The sequence below is a fragment of the Ailuropoda melanoleuca genome, chromosome 11, assembly GCF_002007445.2.
Source record: "Ailuropoda melanoleuca isolate Jingjing chromosome 11, ASM200744v2, whole genome shotgun sequence".
Lineage (NCBI taxonomy): Eukaryota > Metazoa > Chordata > Mammalia > Carnivora > Ursidae > Ailuropoda > Ailuropoda melanoleuca.
Window position 1 is genome coordinate 109,641,167 of NC_048228.1, and position 22,876 is coordinate 109,664,042.

Consider the following 22,876-nt stretch of genomic DNA (forward strand, 5'->3'; position numbering starts at 1 on the left):
GGGCGCTCGGGGGCCTCGCGGCCCGCTTCACCCCTGACGCGGCCTCTCGCCGGCAGTCCGCCGCCCCCCGCGCGATGGAGTCTCGGACGGAAGCGCAGAGCCGACGGGAGGCACAGGAAGCCCGAGGACGCCGAGGGCCCCGCGAAGCCGGCGGGCGACGGCCGACCCGACAGGTGGGCCCGGGGCGCTGCGTGAGCTTGGGGTCTGCAGGGCGCCGCCCGGCCTGTGCGGCCTGCGGGGCACCGCGGCTCCGGGGCCTCACGTTCAGCTAGTTATGTCGCCTGGGGGGGGTCTTCATTCTGGCTGGTTGGGGCGCCTGGGGATCCCCACCCGGCTGGTTGAGGAAGGAGGCTGCGGGTTACCACCGGGCTGGTGGAGGCGCCTGGGGTGCCCCACCTGACTAGTGTAGGGACCTGGAGCCCCAGCGGGCTGCTGAGGGTACCTGTCCCCACCCGACCGTTCCCAGTACCTGCGGGTTGTCCCCTGGCGGTGTGTGGTGTCGGTGCTGCTCGTCAGTTGGTCAGGGAAGGTGCTGTGGGTCACAGCGCTTGGTTAGTCATGGCGCCTGAAGGTCACTGCGCCTGACTGTTAAGGCTCTTGTGCCTCAAGCGCTTGACGAGTTCAGGTGCTTGGGTCTTTCGACTCGTGACTGTTAGGGCACCAGTGTGTCCGCGCGTGACCGAGGTAGAGGGAGATGCCGCGAGAGTCTCCAGTGACCGTGTCCGCAGAAACTGGCTTCGGTGTCTGAGTGAGCCTCGTGGTGGCCTCGGGACGGTGTGGGAGGCCGCCGTGAACTTTCTAGGACGTTTCAGCACCGCTAGTTAGGTCGGGCCTCAGAAGGATCCGTTTAGAGACGCGTCGTACCACAGTCAAGAAAGGCGTCCGTCGTCCAGAGCGCAAACCCGCGTTTCCGTTGCAGATGCCTCTGTTCGTCGTGGCGCTCGCGGGTACTTGTCTGTGAGGAGCCGTTTCTAGGGGGGGTCGTGTGCTCCTCGTGCCTGTCCTCTGACACGGGCGGCTCAGTAGTCAGGATGTTTCCCAGGACGGGGAGTGGCTGAAGAAAACCAGGGGGCAGTGGGGAAGGCCAGTGTGCTCTTCAGAGGCCGCGGTCAGGGAAGGCCTCTGTTGGCGCCCTTTGTGTGGAGCCTGGGTGACTGGCATGTGGTCGCTGTAATGGTCTGTGTGCCAAGGCCCTCAGCTGGTGAAGTGTGTGGCCCGTCTGAAGCCTGACTAGCAGAGGACAAGGGAGGGTGAGCAGCTAAGCTCAGGTAGAAGGGGAGGTGGGGAGGAATGTGAGGTGCACGTTAGACCTTTTAAGGCAGTTCTTAACCCTTGTTGAGGGGGATTCAGAGAGGAGTCTGGGATGACTCAAGTGTTTCCTCTGAACGCCTTTGCTCCTTGTGGACCCATTTGCTAAGGTGGAGAGGGTGGGGGTAGAGCAGACCTGGAAGGGGGAAGGAGTCAGTAATTAACGAGACCTGAGTGTGGACACAAAGGCCACCCACATTCTGCATGAGTGGGATCTCCGCGTATAATTCTGGGGCTAGAAGAGATACTTGGGAAGAGATGGCGAGTGAGCGCCTGGATCTTGGTGGTCTCCCATTTAGCTGAGGAGAAAATGTTAAATCCTTACATTGTCTTGAAAGTCTTGTATCCCCATGGGTACCCCTCTAGCTCAGTAGTTAGCCACCTGGGCCTCCTTACTGATCGAACATGGCAGAAGTGCCCTTGGCTCCTGCTCTTGGCTCTGTGGTTGCTGCTTGTCTCCCCAGTCCGCTGTGGTGATGCGTGGGGGCTGCATACAGGGGCCTGCAGTAGAGCCAGGTGCATTTCCATCACGGGATGTGGGAGGTGGTTCCTGTGGAGGCAGTTAGCTCATTGTACAAAGTAGGCTTTGTTTTCCGTTTGAGCACTTTCCCTAAAAGTACTCTTGTCCTAAGATAGGAAAGGTTGGTGAATACGACTTGCTTAATCTAAAAAGTTGGTTTTAGTTCTACAAAAATGATTTTCTATTATCCTACCAAAATAATGCGATGTACTGGAAGGTCGTTTATAAGCTCCTTTTAAGAGTTCAGCAGTCTGTCATGGCCCAGACCTGAGCCTCTTGGTCCATGAGTGAGGACACTGAGGTCCAGCTCAGAACAGCCTTCCATTTGGTTCCTGTCTGTATCTGGGATACAGGTACTGAGTTACATTAACTTTTCATTTATTAAGTTGACTTCAGACCTTGCTAAGCTTTTTTAGATTCTGGAAATTTAGTTTTAGAAATCTAATTTTAGTTTTTCTGGGTGAGGTAGCTATGAGAAAAGAAATGGTAATTGCGCACAGGAATCGTTAGTCTGTTACTGCGGTTGCGTTTTCAAAGCATGCTGTGTGGTTTGCAGCTAGGGTGCATCCGGTCGCTTAGAGTGGCAACTAAAGTTGTGTCTAGCTTTGATGCATCAGTGGTGGCCAGTAGAAAATCGAGGAGGAAAAATAGTAATGTCCATGTACATCTAATTTACCAATAATAGACATACCAATAATTTTGACTGCCAGAATTCTTGGCAATAAGCCTTTTTCAAATTGCTTGCTCTTTTTTTTTTTTTTTTTAAAGATTTTATTTGTTTATTTGAGAGAGAAAGAGAACATGAGCAGAGGGGAGAGGCAGAGACAGAGGGAGAAGCAGGCTCCCTGAGGAGCAGGGAGCCCAATGTGGGACTTGATTCCAGGACTCTGGGATCATGACCTGAGGCGAAGGCAGGCGCTCAACTGACTGAGCCACTGAGGCATCCCTTGACGAAAGGTTTCCTTGATCTCTGGATTGAGCTGAGCTCCTAGTTTACACTTAACCCAACTCTAGGGGGTTTACCAGTACGCTAAGTCCTAATGTAGCAGGGACTCCTATGTATATTCTTATTCTCCTATTTTAATTAAGTGATATATTCTGAATAGTTAATTAGGTGCATTTAAAAGTAAACAGTAGTCACTGTTTATTAAGTACTTATTATGTGCTGGCCAATTTGCTTCGTATGAAGTATTATCTGATTCCTTTTTAAAATACTGGAAAATAGCTTCTCATTTTTGTAAGTGGAAGAACAAATTGTATTAGGCACCAGTGTCTGTGCTGAAGATGGCTTATTGACTTCGCCTTTCCCCCAGTGGACTGTTCCTCATGATCCACCGACACTGGCACATGAGGGGGTGCCTACAAGTTCAACAGATGAAGGCCAGTGAGGCTTGAAGTGAATTGCCCAAACTCAGTGAGCTAGTAAGCGATGGAGCCCATTCCCTTGGCACCCTCCAGACAACATCTGAACATCTCCTGGTGTGCTGTTTGAAAGGACACTGAACACAGGTGCCATGGTTCAAACGCACGTTTTCATTGTATTGCAGTTTTACCACTCCTGAAGGCCCGAAGCCCCGTTCTAGATGTTCAGACTGGGCAAGTGCAGTTGAAGAGGATGAAATGAGGACCAGAGTTAACAAAGAGATTGCAAGGTATACATCCCAGACTGTTGTGAAGTGTTATCTGTGGTGTTTCTGATTATATGTTGGCTTTGAGGTATGTGTTAGAAGGATGATTCTTCAGTCTGGTCCCCATCCCAGCAGCATTAGCAGTGCCTGAGCACTTGTTAGAAATGCCCATTGTCGGGCCTCACCCCAGGCCTGCTGAATGGGAAACTCAGGGTGGGGTCCAGCCATGTCTTAAGCCGTCCAGATGAGTCTACTCCCTGAAGTTTCAGGACTACTGTCTTAGTGGCCATCGTTCCACCATGGAGGTAGGTGGGAGATGGTACTACCATGATGTGCTCTAAGCTACCACATTGGGTTCTGCCACCCCAGCAAACGGTGAGGCTCTCTCTTGAGATAGGGAGTGCACTCTTGTCTCATGTCTGGTTCAGGTACCAGCTCAGAAATGGGAGAGCACAGGGAGAGGTTCCCAACTTGGATCCTATGAACCCCTTGCAGTTGTACCCAAAATTGTTGTGTATATCCAAGTTCTTACAAACTCCAAGCTACGGCCTCGACTCGTTAAGGTTCAGATGTTGAATCTTTAAACACTGCTTATCTCTCTTGATTACATTCTCTCTGGTGTTTTTGGGTTTTTCCTTCCCTTTGAAATATGCCATCCATCCCAGCTGATTGAGCTTTGAGTTAAAATGCTGTGGCTGGAAATGAAGAAGTGAGTCCTCTCAGCAGGGAAGCAGGGCCGCCTTGCCTGTTGCACCTCTGCAGTGGTTGGTGGTGTTTACAGCTGCCTCCTTAGGAAAGGCACAGGCGCATGTGGGGGTGACTTAGGACCACTCAAACGGCTGCTTTAATTTCTTCTAGGCATCAGAACGTATGTGCATGGGTGGGCGGTATGCCTGATTAGAAAAGTGAACTGGAAGTTCACAGACGTGGGCTCCTACTGTTTTGAATTAGTTCTTTTATTTATATAAATCTCAATTTTTCCAACTGTAGAACTAGGATGTTTGATTTGGCCTGTGTAGTTTCTGTGTTCCGCTCCCAAGGCTTCTAAAAGCTCTCCTCATGTACCCTCACATACCTGGATGTCCTGGTCCTTGCCAGGGACTATCTGCAGGTTTTATGCTATGTAGGGATACCCCTGTCTGTCTTGACCCTCCTTTGGTGGACCCTGCTTTGTTTCTCAGTTGTCTCACAGGCCTGTCTCTGAAATTGTTCTGCCTTGTGAAACAGGCCTGCTCTATTTTGGGCCACCCTGCCGATCACACCCTTCCTGATGGAAAGCTGCTGCTTTAGTTAGACCCAGGTGGTTTGACCTGCTGCTGATGGTATCTGCCTTTTTACCAGAATTTAGTTCACTGTACTTCAAGGAGGATAATACACACTCCACACCAGCTGTCTGAAAATTGGAAAATGGGGTTTAGTCATACTTGAAGCCAGTCTTTTTCAGCTAGAGTCCCTGAGAGAATGGAGCCCTACAGAAAGTGATATTGAGGGCCTGCTTTCTCAGTTCTCACAGGCTGGTACAGAATTGCTGCTTTTCTAGGTACACAGGAAATTCGTTCATTACTTCCTGGTGTCCAAACTGTACTTGGTGCCTCAGCAAACTTGGGGGCTGGCACTTTTGGAAGGAGACACAGTAATATATGACAAACTTTAGACACGTGAACTTCTAGCTTGAGGTGGTTCCTGGTTTCAGTGTTAGATCAAGCTACACTCCTTTGCCCGACATACCTTGGCAAAGCAGGGTTTTGGTAGTTGCTGTGATAGAAATCAGATGCCTCCTGAAATCCACGAGGCACAGGACTGGGGGGTGGCGGTGTGGTGTTCAGTCTCTTTCCAAGATTGGAGAAGGTGAGCAGAACTCAGTAGGCACCCTGTAAGTAATTGTGGTATTAGAAATAAAAACTGTTTGGGGCGCCTGGGTGGCACAGCGGTTAGGCGTCTGCCTTCGGCTCAGGGCGTGATCCCGGCGTTATGGGATCGAGCCCCACATCAGGCTCCTCCGTTATGAGCCTGCTTCTTTCTCTCCCACTTCCTCTGCTTGTGTTCCCTCTCTCGCTGGCTGTCTCTATCTCTGTCAAATAAATAAATAAAATCTTTAAAAAAAAAAAAAAAAAAAAAAAAAAAAAAAAAAAAAGAAATAAAAACTGTTTATCTTAACTTCACATTATCTCAGCTTTAAAAAGTGGATCTCACTACTTAACCTGAAGATGTTAGGGGCTTTTTTTGGCGTAGAGAATCTCCATTACATACAGTGGTGCCCAGGGTCGTTGAGGTAGTTGTTCACTCACAGAGCCTGGCTGCTCTAAGCACTTTGTATGAGCTTGGCCTATAACTGACCTCCTTATGAGAAAAGACGACTGAGGGAGATTGAAGATAAATGGATCCACTGTGTCGTTACCCTCACTCACTGACTCGACCACACTGCTCAGGGAGAAGGCCTAACCTCTGGGGGCTGTCTTAAGGGCATCATGTTCAGTTGATTTGTATACCTTGCTAAAACAGCAATGTTTATTTTGCCCTCAGGTATAAAAGGAAGCTTCTCATAAATGACTTTGGGAGAGAGAGAAAATCCTCATCGGGAAGGTAAGTGTCCTGTAAATATTCCTTCTCTGCTTCGATAGGCCTGTCACCCGCTAATGGGAAGAACTGCACATAGGATGCTGGTTTCTCAGCGGCTTGCGCTGCTTAGTCCTTTCCTCCCTGCTTTGGAATTTGTACCTGTTATGTGCTGCATTCCCATGGAGACAGTTCTGAACTGTTCTGGGATTAACATGGTTTGGAATCCAGAGGACAAATGTTCTTTCATCGTTGTGTTTCAGCGTTTTTGTACATAACGGTCTTAATCTTGGGGCTCGTTCTGTCCATCTCATCTTCAGTTCTGACTCCAAGGAGGCAGGGTCCACGGTGCCAGCTGACTTAGAGACAGACGAGAGCGTCCTGATGAGGAGGCAGAAGCAGATCAACTATGGGAAGAACACCATCGCCTATGACCGCTATATCAAAGAAGTGCCGAGGTAGTCTTGTCTCACTGGCGTGTCCTGATGGGGTTGTGGGGCACTGCAATCTAGACTCCAGTCCGCTTCCATGGAGAATCTTACTCTGGGCGTACTTCATGCTCGCTGAGGACCATTGAACCACTTTGATGCACTTTCGTGAATGAAGAGGAAGAGACGGGTGACTAAAAACCCAGGGACCTGAAGATAAGAAACTAACACGTTATAGTTCAGGGTGTTAGGTAACCTTTCAGGTCCCAGGACCCCTGCGGTTGCAGAAATGTAAAGCTGTTAACATGCGTGTGGGGAAAGAGGAAAGCTCAGGTTGCAGGTTGTAAAGATGGTTTTGGAGAACAACGTGAGCCTTGCCCCTTCTTGCTCCAGTGGCGTACTCTCCCTACCCTGCTCCTTACACGCAGGGTTGCAGCGAAAGCTTTGAGAGGGCATCCATTTCTTGGTAGGACTGGGGTTCAGATGTGCTTTTCTGGAGCGCACAGATAGCAAAGGGATAGTAGAGTCAAAGGGGTAGTGCTCTTTCATACATTACTTTTGCTCATTTTAGAGAGTCTCAGTTGCTCTATAATTTTTTGGTTTGGTTACTCTTTGAGTTGATGTACAGACGCGGATGTTATGGACTAGGACAACCTCCCTCTTTCCTCTAGACACCTTCGACAACCCGGCATCCATCCCAAGACCCCCAACAAATTCAAGAAGTATAGTCGACGATCCTGGGACCAGCAGATCAAGCTCTGGAAGGTGGCTCTGCATTTTTGGGATCCTCCAGCTGAAGAAGGATGTGATTTGCAAGAAATGTATGTCTTCATTACATTCTTGTCCTCTGTTTCTGTGATTTGTGCTGTGACTGAAATCACTTGATCGCTTATGTGCATGTTATCATGGTATTAAGTCCCCCGGAAGTTCTGAGAGAGCAGAGTAGCCAGCGGCCATGGCTTCATGTCTGTTTGCCCTGTGCACATGCACGTAAAGTCGGGCGGGTGGACTCAGGAGGTTGGCAGAGGGAGGAATCTGCTTCCTGGGTTTAATTCACTTTTTGTAGGTTAGAGGAAATGAAGCTCAGTAAACCTAGCAATATGCTGGCTGTTTATTTGTTCTTAAATTTTAAAATAAACCTGCTAAAAGGTATTTGAGTAACATGTTGAACTATGAAAAGAAAAGGTTTTTCTTAATTAAGGAAGCATTTTATCTTTTCCCTGTTGTTTTTTTGTTTTTTAAGGATTTTATTTATTTGGGGGGCGAGAGAGCGAGCAAGCATGAGCAGGGGGGAAGGACAGAGGGAGAGGGAGAAACAGACTACCCTAAGCATCAGGACCTCAACCGAAGACGGCCGCTTTACCAACTGAGCCACCCAGGCATCCCTCCCTGTTGGCTTTGAAACTCAAGCCTATTTGGAAAGGCCTCAGGCCTGGGTTTTTGCCCTAGGGTTAGGATGGCTGTTGACCAGGGAGGTGGAAAGGACGATTTTTTTCCCACTGTGATACTATTGTCCGTTCTTTAGGAGTAGAAAATTGGAAAATTAGTGATTGCAGTGTTCATTCCACCCCCCCTCATTGGGACCTATAATGACACTTCTACTTAGAAGGATGCTTGTGGGTGTGTAAACGGTCGCACCACTGTTGAGAATGGGCAGGTGGTGGTGTGCTCTGAGCCAGGTGGACGTTTCCCCTTGCCGTTACTGCCGCCGCCTCTACCTGTGCAGGGTGGGGAGGTGGGGGGTTCGCTGGCAACTGTTCTGAATGTTTCGGGTGCAGAGGAGATACTTGTCAGTCCGTGTTGGCACGGGGCAGCATTCTGCTGATTGTGCTTGTATTCACTGAACTGGCTCGGAGGGCCTCCCTGCTGTAAGTGCCGGCTGATGTACCTGTTTGCTTGCACTTGGCAGACATCCTGTGGACCTCAGCGAGATGGAGACTGAATCTGCAGAGAGCAGCTCCGAGTCCCAGACAAGCTCTCAGGATAACTTTGTAAGTGCCTTTTCTTGGTTTCGTTCTCTCACCATGGGTGTTTTCAGGTTGGTGTTGACTGCTTTGCCACCTGAGCTGACTTGGAAGCTGAAGTTTGGATCTGGTGCTTATGAAGAAGGGGCTCCTTTATCCCTTCTCTGACATCATTGAGATGTCAACTTGATGGCGTTCCTAGGTGGTGGCCTTAATTGAGGTTTTTGGTTCAGTCCACCTAATCAGTCCTACCATTTTCATTTTAAAAGTGAAAGGCCTTTTTTCCCCTCTGATTCCAGTGTCTGTAGGCCTTGTCCTTGGCATTAATTTTAGGCTGTGTATAGTTTGTGGTGGTGATTTGCTAGTACAAGATCTTTTGCTAATTACTACTAAATAGAGGTATGCTTTTGACCTAAGGGTTTCCTCCACATTTGCCAGTTTTTTAAAATAACATGTTTTTGAGGGGGGGGGAAAACTGTAAAGATTAAAAACAATATACAAAATTCCCTCATGTAATTCTGTAGTTGTTGGTTGGTGCATGTTCCTTCAGACTTTTCTGCATGTGTTCGAGCAAGTATATGTGAGCAGTTTATAATAAAAACCGTTTATTACTTTTATAATGGAGACCACCCTGATATTTGCATAGGGGAATACTCAGCATATTAAATGAAAAAAGTAGATTGAAACTAGAAAAAAGCAAATATTGGTTGTGAAGTACTTATGCTTTATATGGGATCATCCTGTACTGTATTTGGACAGTTGAGAAGCCGATAAAATAAAGATGCATAGCTGCCTTTTTCTTTCTCTCTTTCTCTCTCTCTCTCTTTTTTTTTTTTTTGCATTCCTTCTCCCCCCGCCCACCAACCGTGGCAAACCTGGCATGTGTCTTTCCAGTCTTGTGGCCCATCTGCATACCTCACGCTCTTTGTGATTGACACGTGACTGCTAGGTTAGGAATAACACGAATGTCCAACAGTAGAGGAATAGCAAAGTTATGTCATAAGGAATAGAACTATTATAGGTGGTTTTTGAAGACTGATGATGTGAGAAAATTGTGGAGATAAATAAAAGGATACTTAATGATGGAATAATCCCAGTTTTGTGGATATTTAAATGTGTATGTAGGCCTAAAAGGAAACCATGAAAATTTCAACTGGTGGCATCCTTAGTTTGGATCAGGAATAACCCTTGTCCCAGCTCAAGAAACAGTTTCTGAATATATCACCTGCAGAATCAGAAGTTAGAGGGAGATGCTCAGGCCCAGGGGGTAAGGGGAGGGGAGCCAGACCATGAAGATTAGAGGCAGGGGTCCTGGTGGGAGTCCTGGGGGGTGCAGAGGAGGTGGTTCAGAGATGGCTGGATGTGCTGAAGGGAAGAGAAGCCCGGGCCTAAGTGCTTTATTTAGTACTACGAACAGCCAGGTAACTGGGCGTCCTTCAACCACCCCACTAGACGCTGGACAGAGCCATGATGTCATTGTGCTCCAGAAATGTCATGCAGACAGAATGTTCCTGTCTAATCAGCTGTCCGTGTTCAGGCCTCCTGGCTGCCCTAAGAACATTGTTTTTACAAGTCTTTTTTTCTTTTTTGATCCACAGTTTAATTAAGCATTACATGTCTAAATTGCCATTTCTTACATTTTCTTTAACTTCGAATAGTGTTCTAGCCATTTTCCTCCACAACATTGACTTTTGGGGAAGACTTCAGGCTAGTTTTTGTAATGCAGAATTCCTCATTTGGGAGTTCTCCTACTGTTTCTTTAAGAGCTAGATTCAGATTGAACACTTCAGGCAAGAATGTGACCATGGTGGGGGGGTATATGTCCCTTTGTCCCATTATTGGGGATGTTAAATTTATATGATTCAAGTGGTATCAACTAGATTTCTCCATTGTAAAAACTTTTTTTTTTTTTAAACATTTTATTTATTTACTTGAGAGACAGCAAGAGAGCGCACAAGCAAGGGGAGCTACAGAGGGAGAGGGAGAAGCAGGCTCCCTGCTGAGCAGGGAGCCCCACGTGGGGCTTGATCCCAGTATCCTGGGATCATGACCTGAGCCGAAGGCAGACGCTTAACCAGCTGAGCCACCCAGGTGCCCCTAAAAATAACCGTTTTTTAAATGTTCATTTAAAACTTTGGTTTTAGTTGGTATAAACATTGAGCTTCATTGAAATTTAAACGCCCGAAATCATAAGCTCTTAACATTTGATTCTATGACTTTGTAATTAAGGTTTTTTAATGAAAACGCAAAACTTGTTCAGTAAGGCGATTCAGAAATACGCTAACTTAAACACTGCTGTCTCTTGCCCTGAGAACCACTGTTGAGTTTGGCCCAGTCTTTGAGCGGGTGTTTGTGCTTATGGAAGACGTGCGTGGGCGTACACATCTGAGCTTTTCGTTTCGTACAGTGCCTTGCATGTAGCACCTGCAATCCCTCTGGTAACGTGGTTACTGGGACTTATAAATGAGTGCATAGACCCTGACATTGGGTCTGGATTCCCAAAAGTTGTGCGGTGCAGGATGGGCTTGGGAGTGGGCTGTCCTCTGCCCTGGGGCTCGAGCAGCTAAGCTTGATCCTCCTTGGCTGATGAGCGCATGCTCAGTGGTTTGGTGGGATTCTGCTTCACAAGTTACGGGGGAGCGGGTGGTGGTGCACCCAGTCCACGATGTAGCCCCTTAGGGTCAAAGTGCTGGGGCTCAGACACCGTAAAGGGTCAGTTAGTTTCTTATGGGTTGGTTGATGGGTAGGGATTTGACATATCTACATAGAAGAAGGAAAGATTAATGTTAACCGTATGTTTTAATTAGGTAATGGGTTTGGATTCTCTCACTAGCATTCCAGCACGCGTAGACCTTGGATGGTAGTGCTTCATCTTAGTTCTGTAGCCCTGTGGGCACCAGGGGAGGTGGTCGCCCTGGTAGGGGTGCGGTGCACAGCCTTGCACTTCGTGCCGCCAGCAGCAAGTCCCACGATCTCGGGAGCTAGCCCTGACTGTGCCCCTGTCTTCCAGGACATGTACTCTGGCACGCCCACCAAAGTCAGGCACGTTGACTGCCAAGTGGAGGACGAGTTTGATCTGGAAGCTTGTTTAACTGAGCCTTTGAAAGATTTCTCAGCCATGAGCTAACTGATGCCACCCGGAGGCCACTGGGAGTGAGAGTTGCCTCCACCTGGCAGGGTGGGGGCGAGTCAAGCACGGGTCCTGCATCGGTAACCGGATGGTTTCTGTTCCTAGTTCATAATCGCATTATCTCATGGTGAATTGTTACTCTTGCCTTATTTTCTTAAGAAATGTTAATTTTATGTATAGTGAGTGTATTCTGCATGTTTTAAATTGTAAATGGAACTAAACCCAAGGAAAATTGAACTTGAAGCAGTCTGGAAAACTTAATTGCCTAATCCCTCTCATTGTCCAAGTTAACTTGACAAGCATATTTTAACTGGTTTTCCATGAGTATGTTAGACATTAAGTTGTTACTTGTCAGATGGCTGGTTTGAGGTTAGCCGCACATTCATGGGGCCGGTCATGCATCAACTTTGTTTACTGGTATCTGAGTATTCTCATAATTGAATAACTTTAATGTCTTTACAGAAGCTTAATTTTAGGCCTTTTGTCAGTACATCAAGGTGTGTTTTTTTTCTCATACAGAGCACTGAATTGTCAAAGGTAGTAAATCGAGCTGTTAAGGGATTTTATGTAATTTATACAGTCTTAATTTGGTACTTGTAAATAGCCCTGGGTAGGCCTTCTACCTGTGATACTCCAAGAATTAAGGCAGCAGAGGGGTTTAGAAAGAACATTTTTTTACAGTCAGTTAATTTACCGTGTAAAATTGCTGTAAATGATGTGTACAGATTTTCTGTTCAAATATTCAATTGTAAACTTCTTGTTAAGACTGTTATGTTTCTATTGCTTTTGTATGGAATGATATTGCAAAAATAAAAAGAAAAGAACCTTTTTTAGCTGATTTATTATGTTGCCAAATAGGCTAACTGCTGAGATACTTCCTGTGTTTGGAGGACCTGAGTATCTGTCCTTACTGTGTGGCCCTGGGGAGGACAACGCACGGTGGTGAAGGAAGCATGGCCCGGGCTCACTGAACTCTACCCAGTCAGGAGGACCTTATTTTATAGGTTTGCAGCTCTGGTGGCGGATCTTGGTCAGGCCAGAGTCACATCCAGATCTCCTGTCACTGCGGAGCCTGGCCACATTCGGCGTGTCCCAGCAGACTTATGGAGGAAGCCAGGGGACCTAGGTTTGATGCTCATTCAGCAACTGGGTGGGCGGCAGGACCTTTCCCTGTTTCCTGAGATAGACCAGGACTGCCTTGGAGCGGAGTGAGCGTCGGACCTGGGTTTCGAGGGGCAGCCCTGACCACTGCGTGTCTTCTGTAGTTATGCACTTGAACCTTGGAAACTTGGCCTACAGACATGGCTGTGGCCACGTGCCCTAAGGATGGTCCCTCTGACATGATGCTCATGTTGTCTCAAGCAAAAGATGGGTTTTGTCAGCTTTGTTCAAGGTCTTCCAAAAGGGCAGGAGCCCTTCCTTGTTCACTTTGTTGAGCCCATACTGCGTGTGACCTGCTGGAGGTAGGGCGCTCCACAGTCTGCACTCACACTCTGCTGGGGACAGAAGACTGTAAGCACAGTGTCAGGTTAAGGGGTAAGAGCAGAGATGGGCAGGGAGCTTGGGGAGGACTGGGAAGTGGGAAGTCGTCATTTTTTATAGGCTGGTTGAGAGATGCCTGATGAGGTGGCATTTGGACAGACATGCTCTCAGGAGCACCCACCTCAGAAGGCAGCAAGTGCAGAGGCCCTGGGGTAGGAGTTTGGTGTATAGACTGCTGGCAAAATCCTCACATGTGGGAGAGACTTTGTCGCTGGGCAGGAATTGGCAGGACTTTAGGGAGGAAAGTGCTAGCAGGTGCCTCTGGGGCTTTGAGGACACCCGGGGGTGGGGTTGGTGGGAAGGTATGCGGATATTAGGAACTGGAGCAGAATGGGTCCTGGCCATGTAGTGACGGAGTTTAGCAGCACTGTTGCGTGTGGGGTGGAGAACGGCAGACTGGATGGCCTGGGCAGGAGTTCCAGCCAGCACTTCCTGCAGAAGCTTCGGCTGAAAGGCTGGAGGAGAGCGGGGCCTGAAGGAAGGGCTTGCGTGCAGAGGAGCGGCTCTCACTGGTCTCCATTGCCCTCAGCCTTCCTGGGGACACGCAAGGCTCACATTTAGATGTGGTGTCCTAGCAAAAGTCAGCCCCACGGGACGGCCAGGAAGGTGTGCTCTGTGATGACGCTGTGGCTGTGAAATGCTTGTTAAGACTTTAGAAAGTCGGGAGCGGTGTCCAGGTTTCCAAGAAACTCCGGAGCCGTCCCCCAGCAGAAGCTCAAGACGGAGCGGGGCTTTTGAGGATACCTGTGCTGGTGGCTTCTGTGGAAGGAATGGAAGTCCAAGAAGTTTCACAGAGGCTCGGAAAGCTTTTGAGAGGATTGCATTGTCAAACACTGCTGGTTCGCACTGAAAGGGACAGGCAGGAGGAAGTGAAAAGGGGCCCTGGACTCTTCTGATGCGACTGGCAGGACCCACGGGCAGGAAGCTGCACGGCGGCAAACATGGCCTTTTTTTTTTCCCTTTGGAGGGTGGGGGCAGAGGGAGGGAGAATCTCACGCAGGCTCCATGCTCACGCGGAACCCGACCTGGGGCTCAATGTGGGGCTTGATCGCACAACCCAGAGATCACGAGTCAGCCGCTTCACCGACTGAACCACCTAGGTGCCCCAAACTCAGACTGCCTTTTGGGGAGAAAGAATAATTCAGAGGGTGGACCCAGGAGCCCAGAGGCAGAGCTGGGAAGCATGGAGCCCCCTGATGGATCAGGACAGGCGTGGTGGCTCCTTTGTGCCTCCGCCGACTCTAACAGCAGTGTTGGGAGCAGTTGTCCAGGCCAGGCCCATTGCTGTGCATATGTGCATGAGTGCGTGCACGTGTGTGCACATGCGTGTGGGGTTAGTAGGGCTGGGGATGGAGGGCAGATAAGGTGTCTCTCTAGTTCCGAGGTCTTCAGACTGAGAGGAGCTCCACACCAGGAGAGCCCCTCTTGGGAGTGAGGTTCTGGCCTTCAGGCTGGTGTTGGAGGAGGAGACCTGGGGGCTTTGAGGGGCTTGTCCCTAACTCGTGGCCAGAGGGTGGGCTGGGGTGTTCTTAAACAAGGGTGAGGAGGCTGGGTTGGCTGAAACAGGGGTGTCACACACGTAGACTTGGGCTGAGTGAGGTGGGCAGCAGGGGACATGACATCTGATTTAGGTTCTAGAAGAATCATTCTGGCTACTGGCTTTTGCTTCACATTTAAATTCTTGGAATGCCCTTAAGCAACAAGGAAATCAATCTTCAGACTTTAGTTCTTGCCTTTTAATGCTGTTAACATAATCCAGTGTTTTCTATATGAGTGTTACAAATAACCAATAGGCTAGGAATGAGTCGTCTTTATTCTTGACTCTTGTACATCGAACCAAGAAGTGTCAGAACTAAATTAAGTTTGTCCAGCATGATTAATTCTTCACAATTCCAGGCTGATTGGTATCTCGTTCCTATTGGTGATTCATTTTCCTATCTCCCCGTGCGTAGATGTGGTCCGCTTATCAGGGCTGTCATCCTATGTCCCCCAATTTTTTTTTGTGCGTTGGAAAGCCATTCTTGTTTCTTGTTGGTCTATCAGGATCCTTTCCCTTTGGTAGGAAGACATCGGTGGAGCCTCTCAGGTGAGTCCGCAGTCTCTGCCTGAACCAAAAGTCTGCGCTGTTGGCTTTCTGGACCTGTGTGGGTGGCTCTTGTGATTAACAGAGGTCTTTTTATTCCATGTAGCAAAGTCCCGTCACAGTACTTGGCAGACTGAAAGTATCTTGCATGTTAACAGTTGAGCTGTCGTCTTTGAACCTGGGTTGGCTGGGTGGGAGGAAGTGTGCCTTTTTGATCATCGGGACTGCATATTTTATTTAAGGGTGGTTTTAGTGATTCTTCTGTATTTGTGTGCGTGCACAGGCAGGCATGTGTACATGTGTGCATGCCCACACACGTGTGCATGTGCATTTTTTTGCTCTATTGTTGCTGTTTTGGTTGCTTTCCAATGTGCAGTCTTTACTTGGACCTTACGCCACTTTGTAAAACACACATTTCAAAGATGCTTATTCAGTTTTCCAGAAAAATAATTCCCTCAGTGCAATATAGGAAGCCAAGTCTCCAAATGTTGGCACTAAGGGCTTTGATGCCTGGTGGTCCAATAAAGGCACCAACCGTGCGCGTGTCCTCAGCTCTCCGCCTGGCCTGGTGCATCAGGGGCACTGTGTGGAGTGTGGGATGCAGACCTGCCACTCAGTCCCAGCTCTGTCTTTTCCCGCTGTGGGATGGGGCCTTCACGTCCCCATCCATAAGAGCAGGGTAATAGCGTCTGCTCCATAGGATGTCTGTGGGGATTCAAGGAGACAGTGAATGCCACATGAGCAGCCGGGGTTGCTGAGAGACCCATTTAATGCGTCACCACAGCCCAGCAGTCGGTTCTTTCCTTCGCTGCTACTCAGGGCTGGGATGGTCTTCGGGCAGAATAGCAGGTACTTAGGAAGTGGGAAGCCAATGACAGAGGCGTCCTAGCCATTTCATGGAGGCCGAGACGTGGGTGGCTGTGCCCAGGGAGCGGTCCCAGAGCTCAGTCCAGCGCATGCTGCTCCCTCAGGTCAGTGCCATGCCACATGCAGGGCATGTGGCCTGTCCCCCCAGTGTCCCTGAAGGTGATTTGGAGAGTGCTTTCCAGTGTGACAGCTATTCGTGCCCTTGGTGTGCATTCTGGGGAAAAGGCAGAATTTGAGTTTCTAGAGGAACTTCCTTCCTCTCCGTGGGCAGAATTGGGCCTTTCCCTGGGCCTGTGGTTGACGCAGGCAGGCAGTGCGAGGCTGTACGAGTTCTCTCTCGATGCATAACAGGTTTCCCCAAAACTTCGTGGCTCACGAGAATGACAGTATCTCCGTTTCTGTGGCCTACTTGGGTCCTCTCATTTGGGCGTTGGCAGGACTGCAATCAGGAAGTTGACCGGGGAAGCGTCCGTGTCCAGCTTCACGTGGCTGTTGGCCGGAGACTGCCCTCCGTTCCACACCAACTGGCTTCTCCATATGGCGGCTTGCTTAGAGCACGCAAGCAGGCAGAGTGAGCCACAGCCAGCCAGGTGGAAGTCACGGGCTTGTGCGGCTTGAGTTCGGAAGTGACACCCCGTCACTTCTGTTAGTTAGCAGCAAGTTGCCGGCCGGCCGACACTCAAGGAGAGGGGATCACGCCGGAGTGTGAAACCGGGAGGGGATTGCCGGAGCCATTTTAGAAGTCAGCCTACGGCACAGGCACTTGTGGGCAGTTGGGCATCCGTGGCCGTGAGCCATAGCCTAAATCTCTCCTGTTGTACAAAACTTAAAATGGGCAACAGACTTAAATGTAAAGTGTAAAACTTGTAGAAAATCATTGTGCTAGAGCTGGGCAGAGTTCTTAGTCTTGACCCCAAAAGCTTGACCCATGAAAGGAAGCATTACTAGAACGGGCCTCGTCACAGCTTAATGCTCTTGTTCTGTGAAGGAGCCTGTTAGGAGGACGGAAAGACAAACTGCAGACGAGGAGAAAAACCTTTGTAAACCATACACCTGACAGGACCTGTATCCAGAATATATAAAAAGTCTCAAAATTCAAAATAACTCCACTTAGAAAGTGAGTGAAAGGGGGGCACCTGGGTGGCTTGGTGGGTGAAGCGGCTGCCTTCGGTCGTGATCTCAGGATCCTGGGGTTGAGCCCTGCGTCTTCCTCTCCCCCTGCCCCTCTCCCTGCTCGCTCGCTCTCTCAAATAAATAAATAAAACCTTTAAAAAAATGAAAGGGAGCGAGGGGCTGTGGAGGGAGGTTTCCCAGAGGCGCACAGAGATGGCAGAGGAGCCTGTGGGGGGGACGCTCCACACTACTGTCGTCAGGGACGTGCGTCTGAGAACCACCTGCTGGAGTGGCCGGTGTGCTGGTGGGAGGTTGAGTGGTCAGCCACTCTGGAAGCAGGTTTGACCATTTCTTAAGAGCTGAACCTGCAGCCCCCATAAAGCCCAGTACTTGTGTTCCTGGGCATTAATCCCCGAGGGAGAACACACGGTCACACAAAAACCCATATGTGAATGTTCATCGCACTTGGGATCATAGCTTCCCCAAGCTGGAGACAAGCCAGATGCCCTTGAACAGGCGAACGGCGAAACCACGATCCCCATGGAGACCGACTGTGTCGCCAGTACCCCGGTCGGTGTGAGAGTGTACTCTCTTTTTGCAAGACCTTATCCTACGGGAAAATGACCATTCATGGAGACTTTTCTGAAGTACAAAAGATTGGAACCACACATTGAAAGCATACACATATTGGCCCATACCAACACCAAGACCTGTTGTAGTGAAATTCCTGGACTTTAAAGAAAAAAACACCCTTTGGACATCTTAGAAAAAAAGCACATTATTTATAAGGGAAAGCATTCGGTTATCAGCCTTCTCGACAGAGGTACTTTATGCTAGGAGATGATGGAGTACTAGCATGTTTAAGAGATTGGAAGAAAGAAGTTGTGCTCCAAGGGTTTCATACCCAGAAAACTCAATTTTCAAGTATAAAGGGCACAGAGCACTGGTATCCACGTGGGAGAACTCTGAATTCTGAGAACCTGCTCCTGGGCGCCCTTCCTGAGGAATCTACTGGAAAATGAGCTCTGACGGCCGACTAGATCAGGACATCATTGTCATAGCAAGCATGTGCTGCACGCGCGTTGGCTAACATGCACCATCAGGTGGAGAGTGCGGAGCACGCAGGAGGTGTTGGCTCTGGCAGCTGCTGAAAAGGAGAGGGGAGTCCCTCTGCCTGCCGCTCCCCCAGCTTGTGTGCGCACATATTCTCTCTTTCTGACAAATAGATAAAGTCTTAAATAAAAGGCTGGGGGAGGATGGGAGACAGGAGGATCATGTTGGTAGAGATCCCATTGTGGGTATCAGGCTCTCTGTTCTGACACTGTTGGGAAATCCCAGTGAGTAGTTACGGGACCTTGCAGTGGCCTCCGTGTGGGAGAAAGGAAACACGCACCCAGTGGAGAGGAGCTTCCAGAAGAGCTGTGTGGTCTTGGATCTGCCAAACTGGAAACGCCACAGATGTCCTCATGGCGGGTGAGCGGTTAGAGGTGGAGTGCCCGGCAGACCACGGAGTCTGACCCAGCAGCGGAACGGGGTGAGCTGTCCACACAAACAACACCAGTGAGTCTGCAGAGAATCACGCTGAGCAAAAAAGCCAGTCTAAGAGTCTGCATACTGCATGATTCCTTTTATGTGACGTGGGTGGAAATACAAGATCACGGAAGGGGAGGACAGACCACTGGCCCCCAGCGAGCCTGTGTATGTGGTGCATGTGGGTCTCATCCGTACATAGCTGTGTATCTAGTCTCTGTTCCACCATAACGACATCAGATCTAAACCTTATCTACAGTCTATAGCTAATTTATACTTAACCCGTATCTATCTCATCTGTGTCATCTCTGCCTCCCCTCTCGCTCTTGCTGCTGAAAATCTGTAGAAACAGTGACCGGTCCAGGGCAGTGACCATCCTTTGGCCCCATACTGTGGTCTTGAAATATCATTAGTCACCATGAGGGCCTCTTGGAAGAATGGCCGATCCCAGGTATGGGAATGTCTCTGATGAGCCTGGGCAGGGAAAGTCCAGGAGGGTCACACCCAGAGGACTCAGCAGTGACCCAAAGAGATTCCCACACTGGCCAAAGCTGGGACAGTTTGATCTTCACTGGGGACAAGAAGTGCAATGGATTAAATCCCATCAAAATGTTTTACATGCACAAGTTCATAATGATATTTTGGAAAAAGCAAGAGGTGGGTGGGTCACTTTTGGAAGATGACGAGAGCCAGTTCTCTCTTGAAAGCTGGTCCGACATGAGTGCGCTGTGCCATGGGGTCCCTGGCCTTCCGTCTTGTTCACTGGATTAGCTCTCTCGGAGCGACGAGCTCTGGGCCTCTTGGAGATTGATGATGTTCTTAGATGTGCCCGCCAAGGCCAGGATGCTGGGAGGCTTGCTTCTGCCTCCCGTGAATCTGCTAGAGAGAACGGCCTCCCCCTCCTGCTGCACAGGTGGTGCCACGAGGTCTCATTAAAGGTCAGCTGTTGGGTGTGTGCGAGCACTTTGATCTCACTACAGTGCCCTTCTGTGTGTCCCCTTGCTCTACGAAACCTGGGACTGAGGTCTGGATTTTCAGAGAAGAACCACAGCTGCTATGCCTCATTTTCCACCCGGTGTCCTGCAGTTACCTTGCATGAAGCTGGAGATGGTCTGGACTGGCCTGCTTCATCTCCTGGTCTGAAAGTGCCTTCTCAGTGTGGGGGACGCTTTACCGTCCCTCCCGCACCTCCTCGCAGGGTCCATGCCAGGATTCTAGCTGATAAATGCAGAAAGAGGTACTGGAGTATGAGCTCGTCCACACGTGCAGCCCGACGGGCACCAGGCATCAGTGGGTGCTCAGACTTCGTGGTGAGTGGCACCGCCTGGCATCTGAGCCACCTCTGACCTCGCCCCCCAGCACCGGTGGTGTGACCAGTGTGGTCAGAGCGGAGTCCGACCCAGACCCTGGATCTAGCCACCACGGGCAGGAAATCAGGAGGAGGGAGACTGACTGCTGGGCTTTGCCCAGAGGACATAGCAGCCACATCCAGGGCGTGGGCAAGAGAAAGGACAGATGGCATCTCTGCGGGTCCGAGATGCTGAAGGGACACCGAGTACAGACACGGGCGGTGTCCGGGTGGTCAGTCGCCTCAGGGCCATCCAACGAATTTTAAAGGCAAGGAAGTGAGGATTGTGTCAGGTCGATGGGGAGCTAGTGAGCCAGGGGGCATGTCTGGGCACGTGAGCACCTCCTGGGGAGCCTTGTTTTAAACAGCGTTGAGCCATAATCCACATACTGTACAGTTTGCTTGCTTAAGGTGCACTCACAGGACTGGGCGCTTGTCTGCACTGTCTGGCCCCCGCCTCGGCCTGTGTCCCCTGTCCCTGCTGCTCAGGACGCTGCAGGCCCCTGGCCTCCCTGCCGCTTGCTGTCCGCTGAATGCCGAGTGTGGCCCCTGTCAGGCCTGGGCGCCGGCTGACCCCTCTGACCGTCCCGCTCTACTGCTTCACCAGGCACAGGGCAACCAGGAAGAGCTGTTGGGTGCAAATAAAGAGAACGGAGATGACGGTGGTGCCTGCCCACACGAAGGGTCCAGGTATGGAGTGGTGCACGGGCAGGGCTGGCTCACCCCCTCCCAGGGGGATGGCTAGCCCTCGGAAGCATCAGATGTGTTAATGGATTTAAATGTAAAGAAGATCTTAGAAGGTGATTTTTGAAGAAGTTCATATAACCTTTGGGATGGGGAAAGGAGACCATCCAAAGCAAGGAGAATGAACTTAAGTAAAAGGAGTTTTTGAGGAAGACGGCCTTGGGCCAGGCTGGAGGGGCCATCACCCCTTTCTTTCCTCTGCCTTGGCGCTGCTGACTCTACCAGACTGGCCCAGGGGAAGGCGAACAGTGGCAGTGGGGAGATTGGAGGGCTCTGGAACCCTGAGCCCCGATGCAGACCGACAGGAGCAGGTGGGACTCGAGCTGTCGGATCTGGAACCTAACTGCAGCTACACGGCACTGGGTCTAAACCAGCCCTTCTTCCCAGGGGTCGATACACATCTGTCCCTGAGGCCAATGCCCTGTACTTCCTGTTTATAATTCAGTAAACATAAAGCAAACAGGATAGAAGCCAGGGAAAAAAAAAAGCCGCATCATTTCTTTACTACGTAAATCTCAAAAATGAGTTGAGTGTCCAGCAGTGGGACGTTCCGGAAAAGGCAGAACTGCCAGACAGTAACAAGATCAGCGGTTGTCAGGGGTTGGGGGGGGAGGATGAACAGGTGGAGCACGGGGGATTTGGGGGCCAGGGGTGGGCATCTGTCCTGATGCCCTCGTCCAAACCCACAGAATGTGTGCCACCAGGTGTGGCCCTGACGTCGTCTGTGGACTCTGGGTGATGATGGCGTGTCAGTGGAGACTCGTCCTCCGTAACAGACGTCCCACTCCGGTGTGGATGTGGCTAGTGGGGGGACGGGGGCGCATGGGAGATCTCTCTCTGAACCTCCCTCTCAGTGCTGCTCTCACCCCCAAACTGCTCTGAAAATAGTCTTAAAAAAAAAAAGTGAACGAATGAGAAGAGACACCATAGAAAAGCCAAAGTCCGATGATAGGTTAGAAAGAATACTGACCACATGTAAGCTGTTCTGTCCCTTATCCTCATTCTTCAAGGGCTTCTACAGGCTGCTTTAGACAAAGCCTGGCCAACGAGGTTGGAGGAGGGGGGACCCCAAGGGCATGGGGAGGCCCACGGGGGTCTCAGGAGTGCACATTACACACCAGCAAGATTCTCCGACCCAACAAGGTGGCAAGCATGGCCAGACCCCTGAACTGGCCCGTCTGGGCATTGCAGTGGTGCGCCCGCCCCAGAATTGCTGTCTTCCTCCTGGTGACGGCAGGTGTCTTGAGGGCAGTACGGAATGGTCAGTTTCCTGTTGATCCATTATGTTTCGCATCTGTAGTAGGGTTCTCGAGAGAGAAGCAACAGGGTACGGAGAGGTGTATAGAACATTGTGATGTTACAGTACTCGTCCTTTCTCATACGGTAGGGTAGGTGCACATATCACACGGGTCCTTCCTGTCTGGCTGATTTCACTGAGCACAGTGTCCCCAAGGTTCATCCCTGTTGTAACATGTCAAATTGTCCTTCCTTTTGAAGGCTGCGTGATATTCCACTGGACAGATGGGCGACCTTTCGTTTGTCCGTCATGGGCATTTGGGCTACTTCCTCCTTCTGGCTGTTGTGAATAATGCTGCTGTGAACAGTTTACAGATTTCTCTTCAAGTCCCAATTTTCAGTTCTTTGTGTTTTTATACACCCAGAGGTACAATTGCTGGGTCCTACGGTAATTCTATTTTTAGTGTTTTGAAGAATCTCCATACTGTTCGTCATCACTGCCTTTTCATTTTTAAAGCAGTGTATTTTGAAAAGCAAATATTTTCGATGTTGATAAAGTTTATCGATTTTTTCAAACTTTCTGGTTTGTGCCTTTCGTGTATTTTTAAATATATCTCTGTTACTGGCTTCTTGTCTAATTCTGTTGTAGTCAGAGTGTGGGCTCCGCAGGATTGCTGTCCTTTAAGGTGTGTTAAATAGATGGTGACCCGGCTGCGCGCTGTCCTGAAGACTGTTCCAGGCGCGCTGTGTTCCACTGCGGGTGGGCGGGCCAAGTGCTCTGCTCATGCGCGAGACTGGTAGGCAGTGGTGTTCACGTGCATGGCATCCTTCCTGAGTTTTCAGTTCTGCTTGCTCTGCAAGCTGCTCTCTGTGGGCCGA

General features: G+C 49.9%; 1 protein-coding gene across 1 annotated transcript; it reads left to right on the forward strand.

Moving 5' to 3' along the window:
* On the forward strand, positions 1-12,363 carry SLBP (stem-loop binding protein; the record flags this gene model as incomplete). The annotated part of the gene is made up of 7 exons (XM_011231305.3): positions 1-173; positions 3,376-3,480; positions 5,980-6,039; positions 6,333-6,470; positions 7,112-7,261; positions 8,350-8,431; positions 11,415-12,363. Coding segments are annotated over 7 exons (825 nt in total), but the record flags the coding sequence as incomplete, so codon positions are not given.
* Between the last annotated feature and the right edge of the window lie 10,513 nt (positions 12,364-22,876).